The sequence below is a fragment of the Staurois parvus genome, unplaced genomic scaffold, assembly GCF_062004578.1.
Source record: "Staurois parvus isolate SC_StPar_1 unplaced genomic scaffold, SC_StPar_1.0 ptg000636l, whole genome shotgun sequence".
In the NCBI taxonomy this organism is placed as follows: domain Eukaryota; kingdom Metazoa; phylum Chordata; class Amphibia; order Anura; family Ranidae; genus Staurois; species Staurois parvus.
The window spans coordinates 134,710-153,472 of NW_028318432.1; the positions used below are offsets into that span (position 1 = coordinate 134,710).

At 41.3% G+C, this 18,763-nt stretch overlaps 1 protein-coding gene across 1 annotated transcript in view; it reads right to left on the reverse strand.

Moving 5' to 3' along the window:
* The window catches only part of CUBN (cubilin), a 346,655-nt gene that overhangs the window by 101,925 nt on the left and 225,967 nt on the right, over nucleotides 1–18,763 (reverse strand). The window contains exons 44-45 of the mRNA XM_089693694.1: nucleotides 3,947–4,121; nucleotides 1,797–1,975 (exon numbers count right to left, since the gene is read on the reverse strand). Coding sequence (XP_089549820.1) covers nucleotides 1,797–1,975; nucleotides 3,947–4,121 — 354 coding nt within the window. The remainder of the gene's footprint in view (nucleotides 1–1,796; nucleotides 1,976–3,946; nucleotides 4,122–18,763) is intronic.

The window sequence follows — 18,763 nt, forward strand, 5'->3', positions numbered from 1 at the left end:
TGTCGCGCTTACACAGTCTATTCAGGCGTGGTTATAACACAGACAGTATATTCTCTTGCTTCAGCCACCTCTGTAATATTAAAACAAATTATACCCAAGCTCAACTGCTCTATTCACCACATGGAGACAGGAGACCAGTGCACTGGCTGAGGCATCCACTCCTCACAGCAAATATCCAGAATACAAGGAGTCGGCAACCTGGGAAAGCTTCTTAATGGAAATCTTTATTGGGTACATAAATACAGAATACATATATCCGACGTGTTTTGGCTTCACAAAGCCTTATTCATAGCATATTATGAATAAGGCTTTGTGAAGCCGAAACACGTCAGCTTTATAGATCCTGTATTTATGTAACCAATAAAGATTTCCATTAAGAAGCTTTCCGAGTTGCCGGATACTTGTATTGTGGATACCTCTGTAATATTACTCTGTAATTATAGATGGCATTGCCCTAATTCCCCTGTGTTTATTGGACTGCCATTAAATATCACCACACTGGTGACACCCATCTTTAAGCCCCCTAGTACTCCCCACCTCAGCTTTCAGAATAGACGCTCACTTTCAAGCCTCATTTCAAGTTTCAGCTGGTATGTGACCAATAGTTGCCCGTAAGAGATGCTTCTTTTCCTAATAGATTATGATTTAGAAAGTGCTTGAAACACAGTAGAAATGTTGTCTCTAATTCCTGTCTCTGCAGAGCCTCTTGTTATATCTACCACTTACTGCAGAACAAACCCTCTAGACCCAGTTTTACTGAACAGGATGCCTGATAAAGGGGAGCTCTATCATATATTTTTAGTAAGCACATACTTTAAAGGATAAGTTCACCGTTTCTAGGGTGGAACATTTAACATGTTCCCAGTACTGCAGCCACTGCCTGATTACACCCCCCTCCCCCGTGACAGCAGTACAGGGAGAAGTTCCCTGTACTAGCTGTCAGTTTTTATTAAAATAGTACAGCCATGCACAGTTCTGTGAATGAATGAACTACAAATCCTGACAGCCTTAGAAGCTGTCAGCTTGTAGTCCCCAATGAACTCAATGGAGTGCCATGGTAGTCCATTGATTCCTCTCGTCAGTATGTCTTCTTGCCTGTACATCTTGTACGGGCAAGCAGATATACTAACAGGTCTGCAGGAGACCTGCATGGCACCAGCAATCTGCTGATCGCTGGTGCAATGCTTTACAGGCTCCTGCAACAAAAAATAATAAATGCACATTTTTTTTACCTGCAAAAAAATGTGCATTTATTATTTTTCAGCAAAAGGGGAACCTATAAGTTCCCTAATGTACAGGGCTAGGGTTAAAAACAGGCTTTTGCATTTCGGTAGTGGTGGACACCACTGTTTACCATACTGTCAAATAGGGCAGTTCAAACACGCTTGTTGGGCCTGCTTTGCAGCACAACTTGCTAGTTTTGGTTTGGCATGTTGGGTTTAGTAGGCATTACGCCTGCCAAACGAGCTTATTAAAGCCAATGGGACAAACCACAATCTTGTGCCAAACACAGCAAGTGCAGCACAGTACTTAAATGTAACATGCCCCTTGGTTTAAAAAAACAGGCATTCAGGAGGCAGCAGTATCACCTCCTATCCGCCTGTGATCTAGCACCAAATTGTGATCTGAATAGTGATCCACAGCGAATCACTTTTCAGAGCTTGCCACCTCTGTGAAAAAAGCTTAACTCATAAATGTAACGCTTACCTTCATTTTTAATATGGATTTCAGATTTTACATGCTTGGGAAACAAACATTTTTATTACTGTTATAAACATACAGCTTTATAAACCCACCAATGGAATAGCGGGCCTTGAACCCAGCACGCGGGGTACCGCTCTCAGTTCTGAACCTCAGATACATGGCAATTCCCAGTGATTTGTAGGTGACCGGTAAAGTGTTTCCACATAATTTTGCCAGGAGCCTTTGACTGGAGTCTGCGCCATCTCTTATTTCCAGATAATTAGAGCTGCAGCTAGTATAAAACCATATGTTCTTATTAGATATGTGAGTATAGAATAACCAAACTCCTACCACAAAACTGAATTATAGCCCCCCAAATCTATACAGTATGAGACTACAAACACAGTGCAGGAAGAAGGAGAACGTTAGTTTTACAGTTGTCACTGTCACAGGAGTAAAGGGGAAATCCTGCACTGGGGACACCTTTTCCAGTAGCAAACATCCAATGTGTGATTTCCCCTCACTTCTGGGGAAATATTAAGGGCCCATATAGAGCTATGCGTGTTTGCAGAAGTGCATTTTTTTTGTAGCATTAATTAGGCACGTTGTTATGTGTCAATGTGCGTTGTGTGTTGTTGTGCGTTTTCAAGAACAGTAGCTAAGTGGTTAACACTTCCACCTAGCACAGGGGTGTCAAACTTATGGCCCTTTAGCTGTTGCAAAACTACAAATCCCATTATGCCTCTACCTTTGGGAGTCATGCTTGTAACTGTCAATCTTGCAATGCCTCATGGGACTTATAGTTTGGCAACAGCTGGAGGGCCGCCAGTTTGACACCTGTGACCTAGCAGTACTAGAGTTGTTGGTTTGAATCCCAACCAAGGCTCTACTTGCCTGGATTTTGCATGTTCTCCCTGTGCCTGAGTGAGTTTCCTACAGGTACTCTGGTTTCCTCCCACACTTGCTGGTAGATAAATTGGCCCTAGTATGTGTATCTATGTGAGTTAGGGATCTTAAATTGTAAGCACCTTGAGGGCAAGGACTGATGTGAATATATTATATGTATAGTGCTGTGTAAATTGACAGCTCTATATAAGTACCTGTAATAAATACATTTAGAATTTCGAGTTGATAGGGTTAACAGTCATTGACCAAGGCTTGTTAATTCATGTCGGCAATGCATTAACAAGCATGCTGCATACATTTTGATGTGCTGTCATTGACTTCAATGGGCCTCCCAACACACAAATGGAAGAAAAAAACTGGCATGCCTTATTGTTTAAAATGCACTGTACTTCAGCACTGAGATGGGAACAGACACTATCCTAATTATGGACAACAACGCATGTGTTTTAGTATATCGAACACCGGGACATTTGCTAAAATACAACAGCATAAATGGACCCTAAATGATAAAACAAAAGGGCCAGTTTGAAAGAAGTTATAAGTCTAGGAGCCCATTTAGATCAATGCATGTCAGTAGAAGTGAGTTTTTCATAGCGTTAGGCAGGTATTATGGCAATGCACAAAGAAAGTCATGTGGACGCATTTCAAGAGCCATGGGAGAGCTAGAAAATTCAATTGCAGCACATCAAAGCACATATAAATAATGTATGTTTTGATGTGTTGGCAAAAGGTATCACCAAGGCCTTGATCTATGGCTGTTAACTCTATCCACTCCAAATCCTAAAGAGAAAAATGCATTAAAGACGCCCTGCAATAAAGAATGTCTCTGCACAAAGGAAACGAACACTGATGCATGACAACGCACCTGTCTAATGCTAAGAAAAAAAACGCACCTCTATGCGCATGCATATGTATGTATATATATCTAAATGAGCCCTTAATGCAATCAATTCAAAAGAAGATCATGAATTCATTTTTTGGGGGGTAAAAAGCTGAAATGGTATTTATATCAATGTTATTTATATTATTACAGAAGCAGAAATGTGATTTTTTATTAATCAGCCCCAACATTTTATGTAAAAGAAATGTCTCTGCTCCCTGTAGCAACCAAATTGATCAGGAAACAAAATCGCCCATAATAATATTTGTCAGTGGTCAAGTTCTTTTTTTGGCACTTTTATGGTGAAAAGACTGAAGACTGTAGTAACTTATATCAACCAATCAGCCTTTACCAATAAAAGCATACTGGACAATGAAAGAAGCATTATGATTGGCTGCTAATCGTTACTGCACTGACAAAGGAGACAAAGACATTCAGATGGGTGGCAAGCAGTGTCAGTTGCCCATTAATACGTACTTGTCAGAGGGTTCAACATAGAATTGGTCCTGGAAGTCCAGCTGCACTGCTTTTGCATTCGGCACAATGATTATCCACACACATTCTATGTTAGAAGGATAATTGCTGGGATGATTGGGTGACATAATATAGCCACTTGAATTGGATTCCTTCACATAGATGATCCCTCCACATGCTGAATAGAAAGACATAATGAGTTAATGGATTGTCTACACACATACATATAGTATGGAAAAAAGTTTACCTGTCAAAGCATTTGTAATTCTTTTCAGCCAAAGTTATGATCCTGGCATTGCTGCCAGACAGCACAGCCGGGTCCTTATTACCCAACCCTTCACAATCTGCACAGTTTGGTCAAATACACACCCCAGCCTGTTGATTGGACAATGAATGGGCTGTAGTACACTGACGCCTCACCCCCATGTTCTTCTGTTATCTCTTCCTAAGTTCATACAGGAATGTCCTGATTGGCTCTTTCTTCTGCTCCTCTCTTGCAGAGCTTTTGTTCTTACTAGTGGCTGCTAGTGGCCTGGCTGCTATGCAGACTGAGTGTTATTGGAGATCAAGAGTTTTGACTTCACTCTGACTTCACTTGACACGTGCTTGTTGCAGTTGAGTAACTTAGAAAGTACAGAAACTAGGGCCAGCCAGACAATTCAAATTTTCAGAAGGAGGTCAGTAAAGGCAGTCCTTATATTTCTCTGACTTTGTCCAACATATGCACCTAAGAGCAATATGTGGGCTGTCATTTTTCTCCTGTGGCAAATGCTAGTTTTCTGGCTGTCTTTGGTTCAATACTTTCAGAGTCACAAAAATTGATGCAAATACATACAATGTTGCGTAATTCCTGAAAACAAACACACATATAGCAAATGTATTCATAAAAAGGCTGTAAGTTTTCGGGGCTCAATCACACTAGTGGTTGAGGGGTGGTAAAAAAGCCATACTTTCACTTCCCTTCAACTGCTACCCCCTTTAGCTGCAGAGGCAGTGGCCAGGGGTGTAGGCATACTGTGGCCACCATGCTTTGTTTCATAGCCACGGCAGGAAATTTAACCACATGGCACAGCGCCCACCAAACTCAACCCATTCAAGTGAATGAAGCCGTTGTACAAGCGCGCTGCAACTGCTTTGAATGCATGAGGTTGAGGCATGCTAGTGCAGGGTTCAAAGCAGGAGGTGAGGTGTTGGCAAATGCAATCTGAATGCAGATTACTCTTAAGAGACCAAAGTAAGTGTGAATGAGCCATTAAGCACCTAATTCGCTGTGTTTGTCTTTGTTCATTTCTCTATGCTTGAGGTGATTGTAGCCTTATTAGTGCACTTGCGACAGAAACAATTGAGTACTGACGTGATAATTTTTTTATTTGCACTAACATACAATTTTGAGGACAAGCATTCGGGGAATGTCCCCTTCTTCAGGTCTAAGCAATACTGCTTAGACCTGAAGAAGGGGACATTCCCCGATCGCTTGTCCTCAAAATTGTATGTTAGTGCAAATAAAAAAAGTATCACGTCAGTACTCATTTGTTTCTGTTCATTTCTCTATTAAATACAGGGTGCAGCAACATAACCTCCTTTTTTCAAAACGCAATAAAACCCATTTTATGAATCAGAATTGTTTTTATTGTCTTTAATAATGTAGGTACATATCTAAAGTTCTGTTTTACACAGTTTTGAAAGTCATATCAGGTAGGTGACGCCCCCCATTGTCCATACACTGAATAAGCCGATTTCTGGCGTTTTTCATGACCCTTACCAGCATAGCAGCGGGTATGTTGGCAATTTCTGCCCGGATGTTGGCCTTCAGGTTTTGTAGGGTCCTTGGACGGTTTACATAAACGCGGGATTTCAAAAAACCCCACAAAAAAAAGTCGCAAGGGGCCAAATCGGGGGAGCGGGCTGGCCACTCCAAATCGCCCCTTATTGAGATGAGGCGCTAGGGGAAGTGTTCCCTTAAAACAGACATTGATGCTCTTGAAGTGTGAGCCATTGCTCCATCCTGTTGGATCCAAATGTCCCCTAAGTCTAATTCATCAAGTCGTGGAAAAACAAATTCCTCCAACATGTTCACATACCGGTCTGAATTTACTTATTCAGTGTATGGACAATGGGGGGCGTCACCTACCTGATATGATTTTCAAAACTGTGTAAAACAGAACTTTAGATATGTACCTACATTATGTTGTGGGCTTTTGAATCACATCTCAAGAATATGACTTTTATCAAGACATAGTATTATATGGCAAACAGATCAGCATAACCGGATGTTAAGAGTTAATTTTGTCTTGGTTGAACCACCAAGAATTCTAGTTAAAGAACTGGAGAGAATGGGTGAAGGGATTGTTTTTCTTTCCTCCTAGAGACAATACTATTTTGAAGTTCTACAGGTGATCAAACACCATTATTCAGACTTCAATAAGCAGGTAAACATATACAAGGTCTGGACATGACAATAGAGGAACCAAACTGATTGTCTGAGAGCTTACCCAAACCTTGTAGAGTGTGATGAACCAACAGACCTCTGAAACTATTACCATATACTATTGTTCACCAAGGGTGAAAGCATTAACAGTTGTTTACCATGAGTCCAATACAAGGGCCAGGCAAATAGAGAATTTTTTTTCCCTACACAGAGGAAATGTTGATTCTGAAACAAAGGGGTGAAATTCAGGACATTTAAGTTTAAAAGTTCACTGTATATCATTACAAAAATGTATTACAAAAACAGATTATAAATAAGATGTCATAGACTTTAAACACCACTAAATACTCAGCAATGGGAACTATATATCACTAACTTGAGTATTGAGATGATGGGAAGTAAGATGTATTATAAACTAGCATTAGTTACATGTCTTATCAGGAAACAAACAGGATGATATTTCAAGTAGGAATAACTGAATATACACCTATATTCCATGGTCCCTATTTAGAATAATATAGGTATCACTGCTATATCTGGAAAGAGCCGTATATTTTATTCCTGAAATTACCTGAAGATTCCACCCAAGGTATGAGTCATCTCAAATACTCACATTGTTCTGTGATACATGACCGCCACCTGGTGGGCAGGTGAGAAATAGCTTATGTACACACATTTCTCAACTAGCCAATCAGGAAGCCTGGTGGGAAGGTATCTTAGAACAATGGACTAGTGGATATAAAAGCCCATGTGCTTTAAGAAAAAAGAAAGATCCCTCATAAAGACCTCATGGAAAGACCTGACATCTGAAGAAGATCTCTGCTGAAATAATTACTCTTCCATCTTTTCAAACTTCTTAAAACTTTAAACCTCTAAACTTATAACTTCCTACATTCTCCCCTATTGAATCTTTCACTTGCCCTATATATCAGTCTAAAGGCGTTCCACTGCCAGCTAAATCCACGGGAGAGTTGCCTAGTCTGACGTCCGGGTGTGGTGAGATGTTTATTTGATTTTGTATTAATTACTTTCTCTGTTGTGTAGAATCATAAAATTACCTTAGTGTATTACAACAATATTGGGTAGTTAGATATCTGTAGTCAGATACTGTGTTACTGTTAAAAAAATTGTTTATTGCCATATTATAAATTTTTCCATATTTCATAATTTATTGAATATTAATAACCAGAGTATCACATATCAAGGGCTTACTTCTTGCAATCCTATGGCCACGGCGTGCGAGAATATAACCTTTGAGATATTCGAAATTATTAATTATTAATAAATTTAATAAATAATCATATCATTTAAAATTTGTAATTGATGTAATTAGTTAGAGACATTATTAGTGTGTCTTACATTGGTAGGATATATTTTTGATTGTGTGTACCAATATTCATTTATCACCAGTCTTTTGCGTTTTGTGTTAATATATATATAATTTTGTACATAAATAAATTTTTATATTTATCTATTATAAGGCAAATTTTGTGTGTATGGTACGAAATCATATTGGCTAAAAGAATTCAAGGTATAATAATAAGTGGTGATCAAATTATCAAAGTGTCCAAATTATTGGTTTATTAAATATTTGCCGTATTTTAACGGCTGGAGGCACTGTAATATTTCATCTAAGGGAAAGGGACACGCCCTTTATAAATAATATATATCCTTACATAAACCACCACAACATAAATTTGGAGGCGCTGCTGAGAGACAGAGAAATCGTACCATAACACAAAACGCACTGGTGATTGTATATTTGTACACTTTATCAAACATATATTTTGTATCAAAATGGCATCCAGTAATCACGGATCCACCTCTTCCAAGCATAACGAGGAAAATATGGCGGCTCAAGGCATTGAGCAAGAAGCTATGAAGCCAGCCCGGAAAGCTGCCGGTGCTTGGCAGAAGTATGTTGAAAATGAAGTAATAAATTATCTCCGCAAGAGATTGAATTTGGGGGATAGCAATAATGAATTTGTGGATGAAGAGAAAAAGCAGGCTATTAGCACTTTTGAGGACCTGTTCAACCAAAAGGGCCAGGTTGTTGGGTTTTTAATAGCATTTGCTGGAGCAGAAAGTGATAGAAGCCGTGACAGACTTCTCCTAGAAGCTTGGCCCATGTTATGGTTCATGACCGCTGGAGCTGCCCAGCAGACCATGACTCTAAGGGAAGAGTTGTCAGAGGCCCGCCTCTTGTTAGAAAGCAAAAATCAGGACATTGAGTCTTTGAAAGGGAAGCTTGGTCATGCCGGTGTTCGTTTAGACGAATCCGAGAAACATTATGATAGATTGGTTGGAGACTTTCGAAGTGCTCAGGACCTATATGAAAGAAACTTTCAGGAATTAAAACAACTTCAAAAGAAGTATCAGGACTTAAAAGATGAGGTGGAGTACTTCAGATCAGAGAGGTTATCTCCTGTCAAAATTAAAGTTCACCCAGGGGATAAGCATGACCAGTCAGAACTTACCTTGATAAAATCTGAGCAGAAAACTCTGGAGGAGCAGATTATAAGGTTGACGGCCCAAATAAATTCTGGGGTCCAAAGACGGACCAACCCAGTCAAGCCAGAGGCTGATGAGCGGAGATACCCGCATCACAGCGAAGTATCTGATAGTGAGTCAGGGTCAGAATATAGGTCACCTCCTAGGCTTTCAAGATACACTCCAGAGCGCTCTGAAGAAAAATATGAGGTTTCATATAGGCAGGAAGGGAAATCCCAGGGGTCATTCAGGAGATATGACACCCCAAAGGTTATTAAGTTCCTGAAGGACACTGTTCCTATGTTTTCTAAGAAAGGGTCCCTTGAGATCACCGAACACATGAGAACATATGAACAGACGTTAGAGATTCTGGGCATTAGAGATGACCACACCAAAATAGAATTGCTGCCATGGGTGTTTGAAGAGAAATACCGGCAATTCTTTGAGACCTTGAGGGCCTATTCCAATCAGTCCTGGAGAGAGGTTAAACATAAGTGCCACATGGAATTTGGGCCTTATAAAACTGTAACCTCTGCCAAGGCTGCGGCCTACAATTTAAAGTGTGGTCCTCACCAAAGCCCTGCAGAATTTCTGGCTGTCCTCAGAAATGCCTATTTCCTGGCTGAAAAGGATCCCAATCCTAACCAGCCAGAATTCAAGACACTATTCTATGAAGCGTTACCTGCTTACATAAAATTGGGACTTGCAAAGGATTACAGAAAAGGATGCTCTCTTGATTGGTTGGTGAGAGAGAGTGACTATTTATTCTCGATCCAACAGTCCAGTGAGGGCGGGATAAAAAGAGAACCTAAAAATAGCCCCAAGATAGTAGCAGCCACTACCGTTTCCCCTCCAAATCCAAATTTGCAGGCAGAGAAGAAATCATATGCGGAAGTAGTCCGTGGGGGTAAAACCAATGGTTCCCCTAGATTTGTACCTCAAACCCAGCAAGTGAAGGAGGTCCATAACTTTGCACCCCAAAACCAGTGGGTAAGAAAGGATAGACAAAAGCCAGGAAACTACGGTAGTGGAAGTGAGAAGAATAAAAAGTATGGTAAAGGGCAGTACAGTGATGAGAATCAAAGGAGGCAATGGTATCCTCAGAGGTTCTATTATCCTCGCCAAAACCAACATGGGAATTTTTATGGGAACCCCAATTTCAACAGGCCCCATAATTACAATAAGAATCCCAATTTTAATAAAAACTCCGACTTCCAAAGATTTCCTCCACGCCAAGAACACCCTCAGGCTCAAAGGGGGGATACAGTACCCCAGACTCCCTTTAATAACAGGGAGACCCCAAAACCTCAGAGAGAACAATGGCATCGGGACCAGAGCAGTAGTTCTGACTCTGAGTCTCATTACCAGTCCCGTCCAAAATACAAGCGCAAGTATAGGAAAAGGGAGAATCAACAGAATGACTCCTCTGAGCGTATTGGACAAATAGAGGCACAGGTCAGCAAAATGGCTGAACAAATGGACAGGCTTGTCACTCAATTTCCATCCAATCCTTTTTTAGGAGCAGCTCCTGTGACCAACCAAGGGTCACAGAATTAACAGGCAACCAAGCCTTAAACCAACAGGGGAGGACACTGAGTCAAATGACAGGAGATGTGTGCCCCGTCCCTGACACGCCTACTAATGGAGAAGCTAGTTCTCAGGCAAAGGGGGACCAGTTGTTGGGTATTAACGATTCTCCTGTTTTCCAGTGTCCATCTATTGCCCCTAATATAGTCGCGGCATCGGAAGTCGTCGGGATTGACAAGCCAGACGGAGCACCAACTTCTAGTTGTGCTTCTGTCTTGAGACAGTCCAAGAATCCCACCAGGGAGGATAAGGGTGATGTGTCCACCACATGCGGTGAGATAAGAGCTAGTCACATGTCATTGAAGGGCCCACAGATCTTCAACCACACTAATTTCATGTGTGAGCTGACTGAATCTGATGGGAGATATTATGCCACAGTGCAGGTGCAGGATGCCAGTGATCTTTCGATTGTCGGCTTAATAGACACTGGATCCCAAGCAACCATCATGTCACAGGAACATTTTGACAAAGTGGCGAATGTCATGCCCACCAAGCCGAGACTTCAAAGCTTTGACAGCTCATTGATTGGTGTAGGTGGAGACCCTTTACAGGTCATGGGTACCGCCTGGCTTAAACTGAAACTGGGTAATAAGGAACTGAGACACCCCATCATCATTGCTAGCATATCCCAGCACCACATGATAATTGGGATGGACTTCCTAAAAAGGCTGAACACCATAGTTGACTGTGTGAACCAAGTACTGTGGTCACAGGTAAATACCCCAATTAAATATGGGAAACTTAAAACTCCCCATTCCCGACAACACTGCCACCTGGTGGAAGAAAGGCCTGGATCATTAGAAATCCATTTCAGGAACAGCCAACTTCCTGATGTAACGGTTATCAAACCTGATGACCATAACCCTATCAGAAGAGATGAGGAACACATTTTTAGAATTCCCCAAGATAAAATAAAAGATATCTCCCTCCAAGATGACATCCTTACGATATCTTTTCATCAGGAGGATAAACCAAGAAAAGGGGGAGATCATACCCAATTCTTGACAGGTATTGAAAGGGTTAACAGCGAATTGTTTATCCCCATCCGGATAAATGGTCTTAATAGGTCAAAATATGCCAAACTAGATTTGAGACAGGAACACAGCTTTGTAAGCCATGGGCTGATAAAACACCTGACCGAAATGGAAATGATCCGTTTCTCCACACCTCAGCGTCATTGGATTTCAGACTCCCTTGATGACTCTGATGATCACAATTCAATGGCTAGGTGTCTCTTAAACGTCACTGTAGGAAACAAAACAGCCACCCATGTGTTCCTAGTCTTGGATAATCCCCAAACTAAAATTTATTTTGGCAACGATATATTACATCGCTTTGCAACGCAAGTCGACCTAATTAATGACTGTTTATGGAGTCGACTAAAGGGGGACCCCGAAAAATACCAAAATCTGGACTTAGCTTTAAAATCCCAGCAACAGATGCCTTATGCTGTTGAAGTCCAGGTAGCCCAAAAGATTACAATTCCTAAGGGCATAAATAATTTCATACTCCCCATCCAAGTCAAAAAGGGACATAGACTGAAGGGGTCAGATGCATTAGTATGCCTCTCCCATAAAATGCAGGGGGAGGAACTGAACATTACACACACGCCCCTAGTCAACACACATCAATCCCCGATGTACATTTACATACATAATCTGTCCAATCAGGACATTGTCTTACCCAAAGAGACCCTTATTGGTCTAGCGGTAGAGACTGAATATTATACCTTTGGGGTCACTAACCAGGTGATTGGACTCATCCCCGATGAATATTTGTCGGAGGAACAATTAATTGAACAAACATTCCATTCATTACCAGAGGGTATTTTCACCATAGAGTCCATTTATCCATTCGATTCTAAAGATGGCACCTGTCGAATCGAAGAGACATCAATTGTCTTTGATCACCCAATCAAAGAACAAGAGTACCCCAAAGAACCTGGATGGCAGGAGAACACACACACACATCACATATCCAATGACCTCACTACAAAACTTGAAGAGGCATATGAGATAGGTCAGCCGGAAAGCTTTCCTGGATTCAAGGAGTTAGTGGAAGAGATGGTGGCCCTCGCCGATGCATGTGCCAATGATCTCGACCGACAATTGCTCCGAGAGCTTCTCCTTGAATTCCAAGAGATCTTTGCCAAGGATTCTTACGATTGTGGGACTACTGACCTACACATCGCTAGGATCCAAACAGATCCAGATGCCCCACCAGTATTTGTAAGACAGTATAGGTTACCATTAGCTTCCTATGAATCTCTAGCTGAGATTATCAGGAAGTTACATGAAAGGGGTATAATTAGGCCCATCCACAGCTCCTACAACCACCCGATCCTGGGTATCTTAAAACCCAATGGACAATGGCGTTTGTGCGCTGACCTCCGTCAGCTGAACAAACGTGTGTACATGTCAGGATGGCCTGTCCCATACATAGACCAGTGTCTAGCCCAGCTCCAAGGATCCCAAGTTTTCACAGCCTTGGATTGTGCACAGGGGTATTGGACCATAAAGGTGAGTGAGGAAGACCAATACAAACTGGCCTTCAGTTTTGGGAATCGACAATATTGTTGGGTGAGAATGCCTTTCGGATTCATAAATTCCGGACATGAATTTGCTGTGTTCATGCACAAGGCCATGCCAGACGCCTTCGAAAGGGGGACGTTGGCATATGTGGACGATATCCTGATCAAAAGTACAGATATGGCCAAACACATTACAGAACTTCGGCATGTACTGGGCCAATTAAAAGCAGCAGGAGTTAAACTGTCCTTACAGAAAGCCCAGTGGTGTCGCACGAAGGTAAACTTCCTAGGCCATGAAGTTACTGCTGAAGGTTTGAACCCACAAAAGAAGAAAGTTGAGGCGGTTCTGAACTGTAAAGTCCCTACTAACCTTAAAGAATTGAGATCATTCCTAGGTATGGTAAACTACTCGCGTAAGTTTATTGATAATTACGTCGAGATAAGCAAGCCACTGCTTCACCTACTGAAGAAGGATGTCGAATGGTCGTGGGGTAAGAAACAGGAGGACGCCATGAAGGAATTAAAGGAACGTCTCACACAAGCTCCGTGTCTCGGATATCCCGAAGGGGGTAAAAATTTCTATCTAGAGACAGGGTTTACGCAGGTAAGTATGAGTTCTGTTCTTTACCAGAAACGTGATGATGTCAGTAAGGTGATTGCCTATGCCAGTAAAACTTTGTCCCCGGTTGAAGTAAAGTTCAGTGACTGTGAAAAAGCTCTATTGTCCACCGTGTGGGCATTACAGAATTTTCGCAGTTACATTCAGGGAGAGAGAATCATTGTTGAAACGGCACACCAGCCTTTACAGTATTTAAAGAGTGAACGTATCAAGGGAGGAAATGTGTCTAATAGCCGCATCACTGCTTGGACTTTGTCTTTGCAAGGGTGGCCTCTTGAAATTCGGTACAAACAGAACAAGGAAAGTCCAGTAGCCCAGGGCCTAGCCGAGCTCCATGATTGTTCCGCAACTACGCCTGCTATGGAGGGCCCGGACACTGACTTTCTGGAAGAACAACTGTTCTCTCCCTACAAAGTTTATGATGAAGAATACTGTAAACAGCTGCCGTGTGTATATGTGGATGGTTGTGCTTTTCATCACAAGGATGGGGAACAGCTCCAACTAGTGGCAGGTATTGGAATCGTTTGGACCCAAGGTGTCACCCCAATTTCTGTGGGATACAAACTTGGACCAAAGAGCAGTCAGGTTGCTGAACTTACTGCAATTCTTAGAGCAGTTGAGATGGCTATAGAGTTCAACATCAGAGAGTGTGCCATCATAACCGATTCCAATTATGTCAGGAATAGTTTTGTGGAGTATTTCCCTAGGTGGAAGCGAAACAACATGAACAAGAGTAATCACAAACCCGTGAAACATGGTAAGCTCTTTTGTCACATCGATGAACTGGTAAGGTCCAATGATCTCACCCTGCACTTCAAGAAGACCAAAGGCCACTCCAAGGTTCTAGGTGCCGAGAAAGAAGGGAACGATCTGGCCGATTCTCTAGCCAAGGAAGGGGCAATCACCGGTGAACTGTTAGACATTGATCAATTTTTAGGTACCGTACAGGTTGAAGCTGTCACCAGGCAACAGGCCAGAACAGCTGGTGATCCGAATGCATTACAGTGGAGTCACGATTCTCCTAGTGAGGATTTAATTACTGCCCAAAAAGAAGACCCAATAATTGGCTTGTTTTATAGTCATATAGAAGATCCCAACCAAAATCCCATAAATAAGGAAGTATGTAGTGGGAAGGAGGATTTACGTATCTTAATGAAATCCAAATCCCAATTCTCTTTATACCAGGGATTGTTGATACGAACCTCAAAGGGTGGCGTACAACAATGGGTCGTCCCACTTAAATTTAGAGGTTTGATGCTACAGCATGCCCATGATGCTCCCACTTCCGGTCATCGTGGAGAGAAGATCACGTATGAGATCCTGCGGGATTATGCCTACTGGCCTCATATGTTACGTGATGTGAAGGAATACTGCCAAGGTTGCCTAATATGTCCCCAATTTCAACCTACCAAGCCAACTCACAGAGCACCTCTCCAGAAGAGGGGGATATGTATGCCTTGGTCAGACCTTCAAATGGATTTTATTGGGCCAGTAACAAAATCTTCACGAGGAAATCGGTATATGTTAACAGTTACATGTTTATTCACCAAGTATGTCGAATGTATACCAGCACCAAATAATAGCTCCGAGACATGTGCTGCATTGCTAATAAATCATGTATTTTCTCGTTTTGGTTTACCTCAGAGGATAGAGTCTGATAGAGGATCGCACTTCACTAGCGAAGTGATGGCCAAATTGTGGAAAATTTTGGGGGTTAAAAGGAAATTGCATATCGCCTATCGGCCAGCCTCTAGTGGTGGTGTAGAACGATACAATCAGACCATCGTTAATGTCCTTAAGAAATTTGTTAAGGAAACAGGCAAAGATTGGGATGTCAAACTCCCGCTGGTCCTGATGGCGTTGAGGGCTACTCCGAATACAGTTACAAAAATGTCATCTTTTGAACTGATGACAGGTAGACGGATGGTACTGCCCCAGCACTTATTGTATCGCACTACAGATCAAAATTTGATCAATGCTACCACCACACACCAATACATAGAGGATTTACGTAAACATCTGCAATATGCTTTTGCCTTTGCCCAGCGAAATTTGGAAAGAGCTGCAACTAGTGCTAAGACATACTATGATCTCAAAACCTCCAAGAAGGAATATGAGATTGGTGACAAGGTCTATCTATACAACTTTGCAAGAGACCAGATCAAGGAACGGAAATTCCTTCCATCTTGGAAAGGTCCGTTCTCTATCATTGATAAAATCTCTCCGGTCGCATATAAATTGCAGGTCACCCGGTATGGTGAAATCAGTGATAGATGGGTGCACATCAACCAATTACGTGCTTGCCATCCGAAGTCTCAATTGCAGTTGTTGGAAGACTGAACTCACCAATTCCTATCTGGAGATATTGAGATCATTATTAAATTTCCTTTAAACATATAATTCATCTTTTGCCTTACAGGATCCAGTAACATAATTTTATGTATATCCATTACTCAAACTGTTCATTTTAATAATTTAGAAAGGAAGGCCCAGACTATGACCAGACCGGCGATCGGAGGTGTCAATGACCGGACCCTAGAAGGAAGCTATAATGTCCTGTGGGAAAGACCAGATGCCAGAGATCGATCCGGAGACGATAACCTGATGTCCCAGGTCACCAAGGGCCAGTCCAGAGGAAAAGACCCGCCTAGGAGACCGTCTAAGAGACCTGTCGTGCGGAGGACCCATGGACCCCAAGGTGGATGTGCCAGGCCAGGCCGGCCTCATCACAAGACCAGGATCGTCATCGGAAGTGTCCATCTAAAGACGCCGAGTCAAGTTGAGGAACAACCAGCATGACCGCTGCCATTTTATTATCGAAAATTTTTTTTTTGAATTTCATTCCCTTCACCGGAGAAGACGAACGATCACTCTAACCCAAAAGTCCCACTCATGTTTTTCGATACAGACACCCCTCTACACGTGCCTATACCCCAAAAACAAAGGGGGATTTTGTTGTGGGCTTTTGAATCACATCTCAAGAATATGACTTTTATCAAGACATAGTATTATATGGCAAACAGATCAGCATAACCGGATGTTAAGAGTTAATTTTGTCTTGGTTGAACCACCAAGAATTCTAGTTAAAGAACTGGAGAGAATGGGTGAAGGGATTGTTTTTCTTTCCTCCTAGAGACAATACTATTTTGAAGTTCTACAGGTGATCAAACACCATTATTCAGACTTCAATAAGCAGGTAAACATATACAAGGTCTGGACATGACAATAGAGGAACCAAACTGATTGTCTGAGAGCTTACCCAAACCTTGTAGAGTGTGATGAACCAACAGACCTCTGAAACTATTACCATATACTATTGTTCACCAAGGGTGAAAGCATTAACAGTTGTTTACCATGAGTCCAATACAAGGGCCAGGCAAATAGAGAATTTTTTTTCCCTACACAGAGGAAATGTTGATTCTGAAACAAAGGGGTGAAATTCAGGACATTTAAGTTTAAAAGTTCACTGTATATCATTACAAAAATGTATTACAAAAACAGATTATAAATAAGATGTCATAGACTTTAAACACCACTAAATACTCAGCAATGGGAACTATATATCACTAACTTGAGTATTGAGATGATGGGAAGTAAGATGTATTATAAACTAGCATTAGTTACATGTCTTATCAGGAAACAAACAGGATGATATTTCAAGTAGGAATAACTGAATATACACCTATATTCCATGGTCCCTATTTAGAATAATATAGGTATCACTGCTATATCTGGAAAGAGCCGTATATTTTATTCCTGAAATTACCTGAAGATTCCACCCAAGGTATGAGTCATCTCAAATACTCACATTGTTCTGTGATACATGACCGCCACCTGGTGGGCAGGTGAGAAATAGCTTATGTACACACATTTCTCAACTAGCCAATCAGGAAGCCTGGTGGGAAGGTATCTTAGAACAATGGACTAGTGGATATAAAAGCCCATGTGCTTTAAGAAAAAAGAAAGATCCCTCATAAAGACCTCATGGAAAGACCTGACATCTGAAGAAGATCTCTGCTGAAATAATTACTCTTCCATCTTTTCAAACTTCTTAAAACTTTAAACCTCTAAACTTATAACTTCCTACATTCTCCCCTATTGAATCTTTCACTTGCCCTATATATCAGTCTAAAGGCGTTCCACTGCCAGCTAAATCCACGGGAGAGTTGCCTAGTCTGACGTCCGGGTGTGGTGAGATGTTTATTTGATTTTGTATTAATTACTTTCTCTGTTGTGTAGAATCATAAAATTACCTTAGTGTATTACAACAATATTGGGTAGTTAGATATCTGTAGTCAGATACTGTGTTACTGTTAAAAAAATTGTTTATTGCCATATTATAAATTTTTCCATATTTCATAATTTATTGAATATTAATAACCAGAGTATCACATATCAAGGGCTTACTTCTTGCAATCCTATGGCCACGGCGTGCGAGAATATAACCTTTGAGATATTCGAAATTATTAATTATTAATAAATTTAATAAATAATCATATCATTTAAAATTTGTAATTGATGTAATTAGTTAGAGACATTATTAGTGTGTCTTACATTGGTAGGATATATTTTTGATTGTGTGTACCAATATTCATTTATCACCAGTCTTTTGCGTTTTGTGTTAATATATATATAATTTTGTACATAAATAAATTTTTATATTTATCTATTATAAGGCAAATTTTGTGTGTATGGTACGAAATCATATTGGCTAAAAGAATTCAAGGTATAATAATAAGTGGTGATCAAATTATCAAAGTGTCCAAATTATTGGTTTATTAAATATTTGCCGTATTTTAACGGCTGGAGGCACTGTAATATTTCATCTAAGGGAAAGGGACACGCCCTTTATAAATAATATATATCCTTACATAAACCACCACAACAATTATTAACCTCCCTGGCGGTATTCCCGAGTGTAGCTCGGGGTAACATTTCAGTACCAAAAGCGGTAACCCCGAGCTACACTCGGGAATACCATGCGGCACTGCTCCGGCATGTGTTCTTCACTTACCTTACCCTGCGCTCCCGCGATGTGTCCCCTGCAGCGTCCCCGGCCATCTCCTCCGGCCGATGCCGGCATCCGGCTTCTGTGTCCTGTCCCTGTGACGTCGGGACGTACGGGCGCCGCCGCCGCCGACGGCGGCGGGAAATTTAAAAATTTTA